General features: G+C 39.5%; 1 protein-coding gene across 1 annotated transcript in view; it reads left to right on the top strand.

Moving 5' to 3' along the window:
* The window catches only part of ANO6 (anoctamin 6), a 115,112-nt gene extending 97,668 nt beyond the window's left edge, over window positions 1–17,444 (top strand). Inside the window, exons 13-22 of the mRNA XM_005419302.2 lie at window positions 718–863; window positions 2,285–2,362; window positions 3,795–4,020; window positions 4,902–5,071; window positions 5,621–5,718; window positions 6,353–6,483; window positions 7,291–7,496; window positions 11,556–11,755; window positions 12,217–12,322; window positions 13,254–17,444. Coding sequence (XP_005419359.1) covers window positions 718–863; window positions 2,285–2,362; window positions 3,795–4,020; window positions 4,902–5,071; window positions 5,621–5,718; window positions 6,353–6,483; window positions 7,291–7,496; window positions 11,556–11,755; window positions 12,217–12,322; window positions 13,254–13,460 — 1,568 coding nt within the window. The 3' untranslated portion in view covers window positions 13,461–17,444. The remainder of the gene's footprint in view (window positions 1–717; window positions 864–2,284; window positions 2,363–3,794; window positions 4,021–4,901; window positions 5,072–5,620; window positions 5,719–6,352; window positions 6,484–7,290; window positions 7,497–11,555; window positions 11,756–12,216; window positions 12,323–13,253) is intronic.
* Window positions 17,445–18,523: the final 1,079 nt, after the last annotated feature.

Here is an 18,523-nt window from a genome sequence, read left to right as displayed (position 1 = left end):
GCATCTGTGTACCTGATCCTCAGCACTTCCAGCTGCAGGAGCACAGTCCAGGAAAACAGCTGGCCCAGCCCAGGGAGTTTCTAAGCTCCATGCCATATGAAAGAGCTGCAGTCTCTTCAGGTTTATGCTAGCAGAGCAGGAAAGACAGCTGTATTTAAGCAGTTTTACCTGAACAAACATTGGTTTTGTAGCCTGCAAATTGATAACTTGTCTACACAAAAATTGCAGAGTGAATGAGCATGGGCTCTTCCCTGTGACAATTTTTCAGATACTTAGTTTAATTTTTCTAGAAGTCTGCACTTTCCAGCACTTTGTCTTCACGTATCCAAATAATTTAGTTTCTTAAGTATCCCATGTTAAACTTTTCAAAGCAGCCTGTAATATAAAATCCAAAGTGCTCATATTTTGGCCTTAGGCAGAAAGAAAATACATAGATAAAGTATATACATTCTTTAGCATGTGGTTGCACCACTATTTTTACACCACTTTAATATGAGAAACCTCAGGTTTCTCATATTAAAGTACATATACATCCAAAATCATAATTGCATATAGGAGTAAATCCAGTTGTTTTCACCATTGCATTAGCCAATAAAGGTTTTACTCCATGTCTGTGAAAAGTTGTATGGAACACTGAGGCATGTGTTATATCCCAGAGGGGGCAAATGGTATCCAGTACTCACGTGGTGTTGCTCATTTTGTCTATCCTTTGGATAGTTACCTTTTTTTTGGAGTTTTGGAAGCGACGGCAGGCTGAGCTGGAGTATGAATGGGACACAGTTGAGTACTTAGAGCAAGAGGAGCAAGTTCGCCCAGAATACGAAGCTCGCTGCACTCACGTAGTGATGAATGAAATCACACAGGTAAGGAATATTTTGACAGCAGGTGTAGGCATGCTGTGAGCAGACACTGTGAAAATGGTGACTCAGGACTGGAGCTTTATAAATCAGCAGTGCCTCAAATTGATAAGCTGGTCTGAAAACAGTCACTTGATGAAGTACAGATGCAGGGAGAGGGAATTGAAATCTGACTGAAAGCACTTTAAAGTAGTTGCCTGTTTGAGGACATTGCACTGCTGAGGTTCCTCTGTCAAATAAACAGAAGTAGGCATCATCCCCAGCTTAGAAGACTAAGTCTACTTTATTAAATACCTCAAGAAATTATTAATTGTTGCTGCCAGAGACCAAGATCACAGAGCATTTGCTATCTTTACCTAGGAATGCATCAGGAAAAAAAAAAGGTAAATAAAGGGAAACAATGCATTACTATATGTTATGCCAGGAATGTTTTTTAACCGAAGATGTTTCTGTTTGAAACATGTATAAATAGCTATTGTTGCTAAGTGCATATGGATGAAATTATGATTAATAACAACAAATTTGCAGAGACAAGGATAAGCCTCATTTCAATGACAGAAGATTCATATTTATGGGGATCTTAGTTTAGATTTTTATTTATTATACATTTCAGTAGCTTTAGCTTTGGCAGCTTACTCAAGTTCAGTTTCACTTTTTATTATTCTCTGTCAATAGATTACTCTGTCTTTTGTCTAATCATTTGCACTGCTTTCACATTCCATCCACGTTATAGTAATGTTTATTAGAGAGCACCTGAAAAGTATCAAAATTAACTGCCATAGTTGAAACTATCCTATACAGATCTTCTTTTTATATCTTGTGCTATCAAAAAGCTTATAAACCTATGCCACCTTGAATATATAAAGTCATAGCTAGAAAGTTTCTTCCAGACAGTTCAAAGAGTGAAGAATATGATAAAATATTTTATTTTGATCCTCAGAGATCCTTTAAAGACTCAGTGAATTTTCACAGTACCACATTGAGGTAGTCATTTTCCTTGGGGAAACCATCCCATTGTTCGTATGGAGTACATTGAGAAATGCAGAGATCAAGGACCAAAATTTTTAGTGCCTGCTAAATTTAGCCATTGAAGTTTGAAAGATAATGACCTTGGATGCCATGATCAGCCAAGAAGGATGGGTCCATTCAAAAGGACTATGCACTCTGTAATGGCTGAAGTCAATAAGATCTGAGGACCTGCTACCTCTGTGGAAGTCATTTTTGTCTTAGAAGTGACATCAAAAAAGACACCTGTAATCAGGCAAGACTTCTGAAATCATGAATAAATGTTGAGTTTCCAGAAAACAAAAAAAGATACTTTTTTCCTTTTTTCTTCCCTCAGTATAATAAAGAGTTCAATTGGAGCACACAAAAAAAAATGAAAGATAATTGTGTTCTTCCTTGATCTGTTTCCTAATCTTTTACAGCAAGAAGAACATGTGCCATACACTGCATGTGGGAAGTGTGTGCGGATGACTTTCTGTACAAGTGCCATCTTCTTCTGGGTAAAGTTCTTCTCTTATTCTTTCCCCTCATAAACTCACTTTTCAAGTAACTGTCCTCCTGAACTGAACAAAAAATGAGAGTAGAACAGGTTTGGCTGGATTTCCATCTCATGCATGAATCAAGCCCATAAGGTATGGACCACATAGAGAGGGTAGCTGTAGTCACCCAATAGTCATTAGCAGCTGTAGCTTGTGAGTTTTGCTTGTGAGGATGGTCCATTGATTTTTCCTTCATTATTTTAAGACAAATGCCTTTGCTTTTAGGGAGGCAGTAAGGGGAAGACTTTGGTTTATATGCTCTCCTCCTTGCTAGTTTGTGTCTGATTTGTTCCAGCTGTGTTCTTCCATATTGTGTCTCACAGTCCATGACCTCTTTCAGGTTTTGTGTTTCACTTAACAGAGCAAAGCTGAGCACTCTTTAATCTTCCAGAGCTGCTACTTTAATTAAAACTAAACCTTGAAAGCAGTCCAGTCAACCATGACACAATATATAACACAATGAGCAGGCCTAGAGAGATTGCCTTGAAAAGCTCTGTGTTTTAGCATGCGCCTCATCTGTAGCACAAATAGCAGCTGGAAAAGACCTCATTCTCAGTGAAAGGATGCAGATAGGAGATAGAGTGGTGTCTGGCAGCCCAGGAGAGCCTCAGCATTGACACATTTGAAACACAAAGGAAAGAATACCCATTTGCAGTTGGATTTAGATAGGGCAGACTCCGTGTTGCATGGAAGAGATTTGTTCTGGGTTTGTCACTTGTGTTACTGCACAGTTACTGTGTGTGTGGTCAGGGAAGGTAGTTCATGGCAGTTTGCTGAGATAGTGAAAAAAAGATACACAGCCTGTGGACCTTAAACTGAACAATAGCTAGAGAAGTAGCAAAAAATAAAAGCAGGAAGAGATGCAGAAAGAGGAGATGGCAAGCAAGATGGGGTGCCTGGATCATTACTGAAACTCCTGCAGACTCCATGACTTGGCTTAAATTTTTTCTGTTCCTTTAAGGGGTCTGTAATCTGTAATAGTACCATGTGAAGAGAAGGTGCAGCCCCCTCCATAATCAATGTAGACTCACTAGTACATTTGCCATCCTGCCAATTGTCCAATATGAGGAGTTTTCTCCCTTCACATGCCTCAAGGTGCAAGATTTGATTACATTTCTTGTTATATTGGCTTACATCAGTAAAAACCCTTGTTCTTAGTCATAAAACAGACCATCTCTTTTCTTTCCTGCAGATTTACTATGTTACATGAAAAAAAATGTTTCTTTTATGGATTCTCTATTTATTGCTTTGTATCTTATTTGATCATCCTCTTGCAATGGAATGACAGGCACAAAATTGCTTTCCTTTTGCCTATCATAAAAAGTGTTTTGAACTCACTTTTTCCTAATGCCAGTGGTTGAACATGAACATCTTTCTTGCATTCCCTTGGCAGATCCTTTTGATTATTGCTTCAGTTGTTGGAATCATTGTCTACAGGCTCTCAGTTTTCCTGGCGTTCTCCTCAAAGTTGTCGCAGCACGTCAATGGGACGGAGGCCCTCCGCAAGTACCTGACTCCACAGACAGCCACGTCAGTGACCGCCTCCCTCATCAGCTTTGTTGTCATTATGATTCTCAACATCGTCTACGAGAAAGTGGCAATCCTGATCACTGACTTCGGTATGCTGCTGCTCTACCTCAGGTGGAGACGTGGGGTAAAACAGCTAGAAAAAATAGCATTTATATGTATAGTAGGTATTACAGTAGGTGAACATCTGTACCACATCTTTCAGAATTTTCCCACAAAATCACACAATACCACCTAGAAATTTTCCAATATAGATTTTCTCAGTATCAGAGAAATATGATATTCAGCTCTTTGCCTGAAAAGGCCTTACATAGGCAGCATGAAAGATCAATTGTTTACAGTTTTGTGCTTGTAAAACATACAAAACAAAGAAAATTACTACAACAACCAAGCTTTATGAAAACAGATCAGTAAGGCATAACACATTCAATTATATTAGCTTTTGTTTATGGGGAAAATAGCTATTTTCTTGTAAATAAGTGAACTAAGATCACCATTCCAAAGCTACATACCACTCTGATGTTCTTAAACAGATAAACAGTCACAAATAATATTATTCTCTATATCCAGGCCATCAACATCAAAGTAGCTATTTTACTTCAGATATGTGAAGTAGTTTGGTGTTTTCCCTTAATACTGTTTCATCAGTTCAAAGTGTTACATTTGCATCTTTGTAGAGTCGGTTGGATCTGGGTGCTTTTTCTTCCCCTGAGTTATTAGAATTTTTGCTTCTTCTCTTTCTTTATTGTCAGGGAACAAGTTCTTTTCTTTTTACAACCCATACAGTTTTAGAATTATATAATGGTTACAGCATACCTGGGGATTAGGTACCATCTAAATGATAATGCTCTCAGTCATATAAAGGAATATGAGGCATAGAGATACTTTGCAGCTGAGGCTCTGGAACAGCTTGTAGATTACTTGTAGATTGGGTTGGGGGTTTTAAAATTTATTTATTTTTCTTTCATTGCAGAACTTCCAAGGACACAGACTGATTATGAAAACAGTCTGACCACAAAGATGTTCTTGTTCCAGTTTGTCAACTACTATTCTTCATGCTTTTACATAGCCTTCTTTAAGGGTAAATTTGTGGGTCACCCTGGAAGTCCAGTTTATTGGCTGGGAAAGTATCGCAATGAAGAGGTAAGAATGTAGAATGTATAATTAGTCCAGGTATTGTGCTGCAGTTTGGAGTGTATAAAGCAAAACATAGTTGTACATATTTAACCTTAGGGTTTAAAAGTGACTGCCTCCCAAGGTAATTACGTCCTTACAAACCCCTAGCGTAAAAGAATATGGCACAAGACCCAGTTGGGCTTAGAAATGTATTGCACATACCCAAAAAACTGTATTTTACAATGGTCCTACAATCTGTGACTGGGCACACAGAAAAGACAGAATATCAGTGGAAGCATTCCTGTTTCACTGGGTGACCCTGACCTGCTGATAGCACAGAGCTGCATGACTTTACCTGGTATTTCACTCTTCCACTGGTATTCTGTCAACTGACCATATGTGGCCTGGATTTGGCTTTTGCATACCTTACTGGAAAGGTTTGCCTAGACAGTCTTCTTCGATTGTTTTCAGTCATGTTGTTATAATAAATCAGGGATGCATAATTTTAAATGCTTCATGCATGCCTGAAAAGTTACCCAACCTGAAAAAAATTTTCCCGTCTCTCCCAATCTTCAGTGTGATCCAGGTGGATGTCTCCTGGAGCTCACAACCCAGCTTGCCATCATAGTGGGAGGGAAAGCTATCTGGAACAACATTCAGGAAGTGCTTGTTCCGTAAGTTCAAACTATTAAGTAATCTTCTTTTTCACGGTTGAAAAATACTGTTTTGCTTGATGCCTTCAGGCATTTGGTCACTGAGTTTGGTAAGTGCATATTGTGTTCTGAAAGAATAAGACTTGTCTTCAGAGTCTTTTTTGGTCTAGTAGTCTGGGCTCCTGTCTCTGTTGTTTTATCTGATTTTAATTCTAATCAGAAATTCTTAATTCTTCCTTCCTCTGCACGTCAAACTCGATGTGTTTCAGGTTGAATATTCAAAACTGAGGTAGTAAAAGCTATGACAATATTAAACTGAAGACTTGCTTAATATTGATTAGAATGGTTTGTTGTTATACATTGGGATTTTAAAAGTCGTGTATAAGTTACTATTTCAATTAATTTAGTAGATATAAATCACTGTGATTCTGGTATATTTACACTCTTATTTATGGCTTGTAAAAACCCACTTGAAGGGTAAGGCAACAAAAGTTGCCTTTCTTAGGAAGAAAGTTTTGAATAATTCATAAATAAATAAATCAGTTGTTTAAATCTACAGCAGAAACGGGTTTTTTTGTTGTTTTTTTTTTGCATTTACTGGATTTCTTTAGGTTTTTTTACCAATGTTAGTGGTTTTTTTCTCCTTGTCTGATAGTTTGGTCAAGAATCTAATTGGAAGATATTCTGCATCTGCTAGATCAGAAAAAGTTGTTCCCCGTTGGGAGCATGACTACCACCTCCAACCCATTGGAAAACTTGGACTATTTTATGAGTATCTTGAAATGGGTAAGGAACAGTTTAGTCCGGATTCACTACCACTGCTGGATACAAACATGTTCTAAAGAAAATCTTCACACAAGCAATGCTTAATATGGTGGGCAGAGGAGACATTAATGTTTTCTGAGACAAGTTTTGATTGAGCCATTACAGATGGTTTTACAGGCTTTTGTTAAGCAGCTGAGCCTTAATCCATTTTATAACTAGGAAGCATCATGTGATTTACAAGAAGGAGTACTGCTGCTTCCTTGCCTAATCCTGTGAGAAATGCATTCAGAAGGCAGACCCCTGTCATGTTCTGGTGCTGCACAGCAGAGCCCTGTGTCACACTGCTCTGCTGGAGCTCTGCAGTCACCAGGACTCATTATTGGTGGTAACCTGGGAGCTGGCAGGCCATGGCTGGTTTGTTGCCACCATCCATTCTGTGACAACATTGCCAGTGTGCTTAAGGCAGCACCCAGACACCAGTAAGATGATTGTTGGTTTGGGCTTTCCAGTTCAGTACGGAGACAGATAGTCATGAGATTTCCAGGTCTTCATGGTAAAGATGTCAGAAAGAAATGGATATTTGAACATCCAGAATAGTTCCTCATGCTGTGTTGTGATTTGTAATATTTTCCTGTCCCCTTCACCCAGCAGGTTTTTTTCAGTACTGTTGTGCTACTATTTTCTTATCCAAAAGAGTCACTAGGAACCCAGCTACTCTTGCTTGTTTCTCCCACCTGAATTTGGAGTATATAAACTATACATGCCTACACTTGCTTATCTCCAGGAAATGAAAGCCTCACCAATGCATGTAACCTCTCCCTTTCACAGTCATTCAGTTTGGCTTTGTGACCCTGTTTGTGGCGTCGTTCCCCCTGGCTCCTCTTCTGGCTCTCATTAACAACATGCTGGAAATCCGGCTGGATGCGTGGAAGCTGACAACGCAGTTCAGGCGCATGGTGCCACAGAAGGCACAGGACATTGGAGCCTGGCAGCCCATCCTGCAGGGCATAGCCATTCTGGCCGTGGTCACCAATGTAAGTACGGTGCCAGCAGCTGCAAAAGAGAAAATGCCTTCTCTGCAGGTGCCACATCCACATGTGGGAATGCTGTGCATGGCAGTGCAACTGAAATGATCCTTAAGGCACATCTTCTGAAAACAGAAATTCAGCTTCTTTCCTGTGTGCTTAAAATACCACGTGGGTTCAAAATTGCGTATCAGAATGAATTTTCTGAGAATTTGGACTCTAATCTGTTCTTCAGTTGTGCTTAATTTTTTTAACTACACAACAAACTGAATTTTAAGAGAGTTTCTTGAAAATATTTAAGAAAAAAAATCTGATTAATATACTTCTAACAATGAAATTCAGATGTTTCACGTTTTTTGTATCAATTCACCAATTTTTATTTGTAGGCTGCATTGTGGAAAGAAAAAATAAGCCATTATTATTTATCACTGTGGACTATTTGTGGAATACTAAACAGGAGCTAGTCTGTATTAACTTACAGAAAATTCTTGCTGCTGGCCTTTTTTAAAGGAATAATGACCACTGGTTTCTTCTGCAGGCACAATAACACCTCAGACTATCCATGGGGAATAGCCTTTCTCAACAAGGTCACTGTTTTCTTCTGTTTTCAGAGAGATCCAAATATGTTATGCTATTGGATAACTGTATTTCCTAGTCAATTTAGCTGGATCTTGTAAAACCAATATGAAACTAGAAGTTGAACATGTATCTTAAGATTACTTTAAAATATTGCGGCTTATCACAGTTCTCGTGATATTCAGGGCAGAGTTACAGTGGCTTTGGTGACCTCATGTTGACTTGGCCGTGTGTAGGCTTCTGTCAGGAACGTGTTGGTGCCCTGCTTTTGGCAGATGATGTCAGTGTGCGAGCAGGGCACCGGCCACTCGCCTCTGGGGGCTGTCGCGTGCGAGGCACTCAGCTCCAGAGACTGTCACGTCCAAACAGCCCTGCTGCACGTGTTGTGAGGACCTCAGAGAGATTGGTATTTATTGCTAATGAGGTGTGGGCCATAAAGCCATGTGCTTGAGCAAATGCTAGAAGCTGTTTTCCTCCTTTAAGTGTGTTTCTTTCCTTGTTTGACATCCAGGAACTGATCCAAGTCATCAGTCTCTAACAACCCTGGCTTGATTTTTACCTTAGTACACAGAAAGTGTTTCTTCTCTTCTACGTGACTTGTTACAGCTAATTATGCTAGGGTAGTGTATCATCTTCCCCTTGGTGCGTCTTCTCTTTCATGCATGTTACCTTTGTAGCAGTTGCTAGTGCTTGCAATCAACTTTTGCACAAAGCTACCAGTTTTGAGAGTTGCCGTGAGGCACTGGACTTGCTATTGCATCTGTTGTTGATTTGAAGACTGATTTTAATTAGTTATGGTATAAATGGAAAACTGTGTGCAGTAAGGCTTGGGAAGCAAAGAATGTGCTGTTTGTTTGTAGTTCTCCAGTGCAATAGTCTGAAATGCAGCCCATAATTCAAGAGGAAAAAAGTTTTTCCTTTGAGAGGATGCCGTAGGATTAGTTCTCGTATTTCTGTCCTTGAAGCTCTCCGGAGCACATCTGGAGATCATTCTGAGAGAGGGAGGAGAGTGAGACAAGGCTCAGATTTAGGATGATGAGAGACCTGGGGCCTTGCAAAAAAAGATTCAGTAAGATCAACTATTAAGCTCTGTAAATACCATATTCCAGCGTCTTTCTGATACAAAGAAGCAGCATCAAACTCATTTGGTCCAAAGGCAGAAGGAATTTTTTTGCCTTACTGTTAAGTTGATATTAATTCATTTATGGTCTGACTAGATGAGCTAATGAACAGGAAAAAAGTTTATTTCACAAAAATTTTCTATGCTTGTAATTCAGACTACAAATACTCTACTTGTACTCTACTTTTAACTCTACTTCAGAGTTAAAAACAGAGTAATTTAGCTGTGAGGTCGTCTCCCTGCAGCTGCAAGACACAGTAATATATACTTCTTGTCAGTCAAAAACACCTACTCAGCATGTAAATATAAACAACACATAATTTTCACTTCATTTCACATTGGCATGTAATGCTTAAAAACAGTTTTTAAAAGTGCATGCCAACTACATTTGATTTAAGCCAAAGTGCAGTACAAGAAAAACACCTTATCCTTGAAAATTTTCAATGACTTTTAGACCTAGGATGCCTTTTTTTATTTCTTATCAGCCAAACTTTCTCTCAGCTGAACCCACTTGTAACAATATTCTGGAGAACTAAATACAGATCTTGGACCACAGTCTCAGAAGGATTGTTTCTGCAACTTTTATCTTAACTACAGTTTAGCTTCTCAGGTTCTTCAAAGTAAGCCAGCTCAAAAGGTCAGACCCTAGGATATCATTCGTCATTTGGCAGTGGTGCTACTTGAGGTAGGGTGGGTCTTGCCCCCTTTTCAACTCCCTGCTCTTTCCCCTTTGGTCCTGCCTCTTGCATTGTGCTGGCACCAGCACTGTATAAACACATGATGAATCAGACCAGGGAAAAGATCCAGTGGTGATTCCCAGTCAGATCAGCATTTTCATCTCATCTGCTGGTTGGGGCCAGGACTGCCCAAGCCAGCACAGAGCACAAGTCAACTGCTAGAGGCAGATGCAGGATGTTGTTTTAGCTAGCACTGCCACCAAAGCATTGTTCAAGGAACTGTAGAAGAGTTATCCACATTTTTTTCACCCTTTCTCCTCTCTCCCCTTCCCTTTTTCTGCAACTGTTACAAATACCTCTTCAGGCTGGGATTGTCTGGCCGGAAATGCTGCACAAAAATTGAAATTTTTTGTCCCATGTCATCAAAATAAGGAAATACAGATCTCATTAATTACAGAATGGCATGATGGAGAATAAGAAACAGATATGAACCAGTTTTTGTGCTCCTCTGTTACCCATTATTGCTTGACTTTGCCCCAACTCTGTCATATGATTTTCCTGTAGTTTTTTCTGCATCCTTTATACATCTGTGCTTAAACCTCCTTCTGCCTGATCTCATCAGATCCCTACTTCACACCTTTCTCTTCCATGTCTCTGCCCTGGTTCTTTCCATCCGTGTTATCAAGTGGTATTTTTATCCTGGTGTGGGACAAAACTCTTCTCTTAGAGTGCTGGGGTGCAGCTGGTCATTCCTTCCCAGATGCTGGGCACCAGAGGCGCCTGTTGTCATGAGTTGGCTCGGCAGCCTCTTGCTAAATACTCAGCTGCAGATCTTGCCAGTGGAAAGTCTTCCTCACAGGGAAACCTTTTGAACTTGCAGTAGCAGGGGAGGAAATTGGATTAAACATATTTAACCTGTCCTCCAGAATAGGATGTTTTGGGAAGTTCATGAGTTTAGAAAAGACTTCCCACAACAAACCCACAGATCATATTTCCTACCCAGTTTGTGACTAGCAGACTGAGTAGGACAGGGACTCTCTTGAGCAAGATAAAAACAAATGGTCACGTCATGTACAGCAGCACTATGCAGCTGCTACTAAAAAAAATTATCTTGGCATCAAGAGCAGTTTCCACATGTACTCTGCTGTAGTAGGAGGCAACAAGTACCAAGATGAATTTGGGCTGGCTAGCACCTCAGAAAGGGTGGGAAGTTTCTAGGATCAGAGATGGATCAGTTATATATCTAAATTATTTAATTCCTTTACTCAGACATCGGAGAACCTGGTGACATTTAATTTTCTATTACTGAAAAACTCTTCTGTTGTTTCCATTAGTTTCATCAGGCAGAATTTCTTCAAGCATCTCATTAGTACTCATAAGAAGCACATTTGCTGATCTTCTCTGCATGCCCGTGAAAGAAGTGTTTTATAGTATAACAGTCTTAAGGCATTCAGCCGAGCTAGCAGAATTTAGAGACTGTACAGAGTGCACATGCCAGAAAGGGATTGTTTGTGCCCATGAGAGACTACATGCTCATTTACAGAATGAGCAACCACTGACAGGAAAAGAACATATTTTCTATTTTTAGCTCTTATGCTAACTTTTGAGATTATAAGTATATGGCAAAGGAATGCATATTAAAGCTTATTTCTTTAATGCTGCTCTGCTTTTTTGTCTTCTCTGTCTGAAATGCAGGCTTTGATCATTGCTTTTACATCTGACATGATTCCTCGTCTGGTTTATTACTGGTCCTTTTCGGTCCCTCCTTACGGGAGCCACAGCACTCACACTATGGAGGGGTATATAAACAGCACACTTTCTGTCTTCAATATATCAGACTTCAAGAATGAAAGCAAGCCTTCTTCCCCTTGGCTTGGGAAACAAACAACATGCAGGCAAGTGTCAAATAAGCATTTGTCATTTTCCAATTACAAAAATAATGGTTTTTATATCTAAGCCATCTAATTCAGTAAAAAATATCCCTTAAGAAACATTAAAACGTAGGAAAATCCAGCTTATTTTGAATGGCAGAATGGAGTGGAAGTATTCACCCATAAGTTTGTGCTACTCAGAAAATTCTTTTTTTTTTTTTTTAATTTGGCTTTCTCCTAGCTGATAGTTTTCCAAAAAAGCACCTTAAAATTTTTATCAGTAATTCTTAATAAAATGGCAAAAATACAACATTTCAGCCAAATATGGCTTATCTTGCAGATATGATTTTACCCATCACGGTAGTTCCCGAAGCTGACTGTTCCTGGACAGGTTAAGCAGGGCCATGTCGTGCTCCATCCTCTGGCCACAGCACCGCACTGCAGAGATGCCAGAGACAGCTCCTGACTTTCCTGTTTGCTTTCAGATACCGGGATCTCCGCTACCCTCCTGGTCACCAGCACCAATACGAGCACAACATATACTACTGGCATGTCATTGCAGCCAAGCTGGCTTTCATCATCGTCATGGAGGTCAGTGTATGGGGGTTTGAGCATTGCCTATTTAGTCTCTTCCCTCTCTGCAGAAAATCCTTCCAAGCCTTTCGGTCCAGGCACAGCTATCAGAGCTGGTGGTCTGTGCTAGCATGAGCAAGAACTTCGGAGATGTAAATTAAGAGTAGTAACATTGGAAAAATAATTCTCTGAAATCATGACATCAGCTGAGGATTGCCCCACATATCTGCAGCTTCTTTTCTCAAGAACTGTAGAATAATTTTTAGTAGCAGAAATAGAATACATGTACTTAGAGGAAGTTTGCACACAGTGTCCTGAATGCATGTGCACAATACCCGTTTGTAATACATGTACATAATGCAGGTACAATACATGGCAGAGTGAAGTCTATAAAGACAGTCCCTGTAAGAAGTGATCATCTCTAGATGATCATCAAAAAACAATTGCTCTTTCCTCTGCAGCTACAGCCTGGGCTTACGAAAGATGGGAATTCAGTCCAAGATGAAGAGAGAGAAATATTGGGTATTATTTAATTATAAAATGTGTTTAGGTCCTGATACAGGGACTACTGAAGTCATCAGAAACTGGTTAGAGCAGATTTCCTGTATCAGAGAAAAGTAATTGCCCCAGAGTCATTTGAACAAACATAAAAAATCTTATAGGAAACTGCAAAAAGTGTTTCCATGCAGGAGGGAAGCACTGTGTACCAGGGTTTCCCCAAAGCAGGCAGAGAAGTCCTTGCTCAAATCAGGATTGGAAAATCAGAAATTCTTGTTTATCAGATAATTATTCTATTTTATTAGTCATGTCTTTTTAAAATCTTTTTCTAGTGTTAGATACTGGCACGGAATCAGCTCAGCCTCTTAAGACAAAAAGTGACATTTCATTTATAATGATAATAATGTCCTGTTCAACCTGACTGACATTTTTTCATTTTCACCTTTCCCAGCATGTCATATACTTTGTGAAGTTTATTATTTCGTATGTAATTCCGGATGTATCAGAGAAGACCAAGAGCAAGGTCAAACGAGAGAAGTACCTCACACAGAAACTATTACACGAGAATGATCTCAAAGGTGTGAAAAAAACCATGGGCAAAATAGCTGACAAAATCATCAAAGGAGCAGACAGCACTTTCCGACCTAAAGATGAATGAGGACTTTTTCATATGGAATACAGTACTTGGACAGCTAATATCTGTCCAGATATTACCAATAGCTATCAAGCACTTTGGATTTACTAAGCATTGTTTCTTGCAGCTCTTACATGCTCATTTACCAGTTTCCCTTGGACAAATGCAACCACTGCAATGCAGATAAGAGTTATCATTTTTTTAAACAGCTTTTTAGAACATATTAAAAACCAAAAAAAAAGAAAAAGGTGAAAATTATTTATCCTCTTAAGAAGATGCTGATTAATTCCCAAACACCTAGGCTGCTTTCTACTTTTCTTAGGCATCAGCTATTAGATAACTAGTCTAACTTGAATAAACCTCAAAAACAAGAATGATTTGCTGTAAGAATATCGTCGCATCCAATGAAGGAGTTTTGATTGCTTGCTAATGCAGACCTCAGCTATAAAATGAAGAGGAAAAGCCAAAACATGAAGGAAAAAGAAAGAAAATACAACTCAAAATCCCACTGTTAAGCCATTAGAGTTGACATACTAAACATGGTTGTTTGCAACTCTGAATTAACTATGCATACTGAGACTTAAATGGATAACAAGATATTTCAATTAATCATGGACTTGGATCACAAGAAGCAACAGGACTGTAAGCCCATCCTGTTCATCAATCTCCGTGTAAACAGGAGAATTGCCTTTGAAATCAATGCATACAAACTGACCTTACAGCACGCCAAGTGAGTAGAAAACTCAGGCATTTTATCTTTCCCCAGTCAATGTACTTTCATTAGTTCACTCGCCCATTCTGAGCTAAATGCTCATAGCCCTGAAGGTCTCCTACCTGTAAAAGCAATAAGTGTTAAAAGTCTTTTCACATACTAAATCAATATTTGTGGAGGGCTGTCTTTTGCATTTCTCTCATGCCAGAACGTGCTTTTCCCTGAGGTTTTGACATAGGACGAATGTGCAGCTGAACATTTTGATACAACCTTGCATGATAAAGTGAATTCTGACAAGACTATGAATCTATTGGAATTGGAGATTGGAATAAACCATTTAATAGGCCTTAACCATGCTGTGAAGCTTTGAATAATATGGAAGGATGTCAGAGGTGTGGAGTCATGTGCTACAGCCATCAGTCATCTTCAAATCAGGCTGCCAATCTCCCCGCTTATTTTGGCTCCAACTGCAAACTGGGAATTAGGGAATTACAGATTAGGCACGTATGTGGAAGGCTATTTTGTGCCTGAAGAAGTGATATTGCAGATTATTAACTTGCTTTCTCTTTTAACAGTTTAACAGTTTTAATGAACAAATTCATATAAATCATGAAAACCAAAACCTTCTTAAAAAAGAAAAATATGCCTGTGCTCTATAACCCAGGTGATTATGTTTGTAATTTTGTACTCTTCTTAAATGCAATAGATATGCAGAATTTTTAGGCAGATTATTCATATAGCTTTTTAAGTATGAAGTCCATTTACAGAAATTAAATAGCATTTGGAAGATGCATTTTATCCAGTCAATAATCAGAAGGAATTAAACCTATTAATTTTCCAGCAAAATCTCCAAATACTGAGTGCCATGTAACTCAAGCCTGTCTTTTGAAGCAAACCCTATAGAATCATAAGATCACTCAGACTCGAAAAGACCTTTAAGATTATCAAGCCCAACCATTAACCTGACACTGCCAATTCCACAACTAAACCCTGTCCCTGAGTGCCACATCTACATGTCTTTTAAATACCACTCTCTGAGCCCGGCCATCCAGCCAGTTTTTTATCTAGCCAGCAGTAGGTCTGCCCGAGCTGTGAGCAGATGAGCACCCATTCAGCCCCAGGGACTTGTGTCTGTCTAAGTGGTGTAGCAGGTCAGTGACCATTTCCCCTTGGATTATGAGGGCTTCATTCTGCTCCCTGCCCCTGTCTCCCACCTCAGGGGGCTGGGGTCTCAGAGAACAACTGGTCTTACTACTAAAGACTGAGGCAAAAAAGGCATTGAGTACCTCATGCTTTTCCTCATTTTTGTCTGGGTGTTTTCCACCACATCCAACAAAGGATTGAGAGTCTCCTTAGCCCTCCTTTTGTTGCTAATATGTTTATAGAAACATTATTATTGTCTTTTGCAGCAGTAGCCAGACTAAGTTCTAGTTGGGCTTTGGCCCTTCTAATTTTCTTCCTGCATAACCTCATAGCATTAGTCTTCCTGAGCTGTCTGCCCCTTCTTCCAAAGGTCATCAACTCTCCTTTTTTACCTGAGTTCCAGCCAAAGCTCCCTGTTCAGCCAGGCTGGTCTTCTCTTCTTTTGAATATTTCCAGGGATGGAGACTCCACAACCTCTCCGGGCCCCCTGTGTCCCTGCTCAGTCATCGTCACAGTGAAAAAGTGTTTCAGTTTCTGCCTCTTGTCCTGTCACTGCATAATATACCAAACTTTCAGTTAAAACCAACTTTTGTCCAAAAACTTTATTCAAGGAACAATTTTAGTGAAGTAGTCAGGATTTCCCTGTGGAAAATGAGTTGATTTAGAAAGGACAGTCAGCTCATTTCATACTTGGAGCTTTTGATTTCAGCTTTCAATTGGACCTTTCTCATTTGCAGTTGTGTTCAGATGAGAGATGCCATTTTTATTCCCTCATCAGTAATCACAGTACCAGTGTGCCTTAAATACCTTTCCAGGTGTGATGTTAGAGGGCTGGGACAGGTAAGGAGGCATCCTGTGATAAAGGGAGGAAAAATACAGCACAAAATGGACCATTTCAGGTAATTATTTGGTCTTAAGGAAGCTCTTTGAAAGTTAAAGAGACTAGGAAACAAACGAATTGTCATACTGTGAGCAGTGGCAGAGCTTAAGGCTGATTTTCAGGAGTTCCTAGACTTATGGACCTTTGTTTGATACCTGGGGACTCTCCAAGTTGTTTCTTCCTACATCAGTTGTCATAATTTCCTAAAGGGAGAGTTAGCCCTCAGTGTCATTAAGAGTTTATACTCCTGCCTTTAAAATAACAATTAAAAAACCTGCTACATCAGCAAAGCCTATGTGCCTGTGGCTTGGGCTCCTCACATAATAAAAATCCTAATCAGCCCTGAGTGTGTTTCTATGTAACCTTTTTTGTTCAGATGACAAATGTGCTTTGGAAACCAGTCTTCCACTTGTCTCCATTTTCTGGGAGGCATCACAGATTAGTCTGGGCACACATGGACTGAGTTCCTTTTGGTTCAAACTGACCCAGAAGGCAGCTTTTAGATAATGGTCACTGACAGGCCCTCAGTCTGCTGAAACAAGAGCTGGGCTGAAGAGAGTGGTGAGCTCTGCATGGGCATCACCTAGCCAACATTAACTTTTTGCTTGGGTGATTTGCTTCTGAAATGCTCCTTGCTAATGTAGCTGTAACATTTCATTTCAAAAGACATTACATCAGGAACTCAGTTCAGTTTGCCATGTGCTCAGTGTTATTCACAGCAGAGTTCTGAATCAGAGAAAGAAGAGGGAATCCAACATAGTGCCTAATAATTGCATTTTAATAGTTTGATTTAAGCTGTGCAGTTTCTGAAGCCTCTACCTCCAGCTGCTGAAATGTGCTCTGCTTGCATGACGGAAGCTCTGCGGGGGCTTAAGAACAAAATACTGGGGGCCAGTTGCCAACATATGAGTATTTGTAATTTTTTGGTTTTTTTAGCCTTTGTCACTTTAATTAAAGATCTGCTTGAAGGAAAAATCAGCATTTGTTTTAAACTCTGACTCAATTTTACCTTTTTTCTACACTTGATACATAGACCAGACTCCTACCTTGTACAGATCTATTGAAGTCAGGGTGAATTTGGACCAGTGACCATTTCATTGCCTTACCAAGCACCATAAATTACAGATGATCACCACTGTTTTAGACTCTGTGTATGTCAATAAAATTCAGAATGTAAGAGTGTATTTTTTATTTTTCTAAGAATGTTTGCAATTAGTTTCTGAATATTAAGGTTTCTTTATATTTATTGTCATTAAATAAAGTCTATTTTAAAATATCAATACATCTGATGTTGATTAGTGTTGTTTGTTTTTCCTTGAATGATACTGCTGCTGCCAAATGCTACACTTAAATTATTACAGTGTCATCCCTGTCTTAATTTCCATATTCATCCTCCTTTTCAATCTTATTCCATTAAAGTGTTACTAGTGCTGAAATTTATCTTCTGGGTTTTTCTGCATCCCCTAGATGGAAGTCATTCCTTCAACACTACGTTGATGACAAGAACCATTATGTTCTCACACAAATAAACAGTTTAGGTCTTTATAACCTTTCACTACTCTCATGATAAACCCTGTGTTATGTTTCAGAGTCATCATTTATTTCTTCATCTGGATCGAGACTGGGATGCTCTCACCCCCAGGCAGTCCACTCCGTCCCTCTCTCCCTGCCATCCAGCCATCCGTTCTCTTCTGCTTCTGCTCTGGGTCTTGCTCTCTGCTTCCGGGAAATCCTTTCCTAAGACGTAGAGAACAGAAAGGTTTGAGGGTAATTTTAAATAGGTATCTTCTTTGCACTGCACTGCACTGCAGTGTGTTGGTTTTATTTCACAGAGATTCTCAGGATCTGCTTCCAGCAGCTTTATGGCAGTTGTAGAAGCAGAAGTACCACAACTTCCAACCTGTTTTCTGCTGACTAAGGGCTATGTGTCTGACCCATGCCAGTACCCACATTGCCCTGCACTCTTGCTTCAATGTGGCTTTGTCAGAGCAAGAACAGCAGAAACTTTAGGATAAAGCATAATAAGGATTATTGTCCTGCAAGCAGAAAGATATAGTATCATCATAGCCCAAATCCATACGAGGATTGTGCAGTTTTGAATTGACTTACACATTTAAAATTGTTCAAACAACAGGCTTTAGTTATTTTTCTACTTAATATAAGTAGTCAAAGCATAGGATTTTATTTCTGGTAATGTTAGAATGCAATTCTTTCTGTCACAGAACAGATGAAGTGCACTGATTTTGGATAGTCAGTATATACCAGATGAAAGTACACTGTGTTCTGCCCCACCTGGAACACTCAGCCCTGTTATTGTGCTCTGCCTGCACATCACCAGAGATGTCAGCAAAG

The sequence above is a fragment of the Geospiza fortis genome, unplaced genomic scaffold (genome assembly GCF_000277835.1).
Source record: "Geospiza fortis unplaced genomic scaffold, GeoFor_1.0 scaffold166, whole genome shotgun sequence".
In the NCBI taxonomy this organism is placed as follows: Eukaryota; Metazoa; Chordata; class Aves; order Passeriformes; family Thraupidae; genus Geospiza; species Geospiza fortis.
Note: the sequence above shows the minus strand (reverse complement) of the source record. Positions and strands in the feature narration are given on the sequence as shown.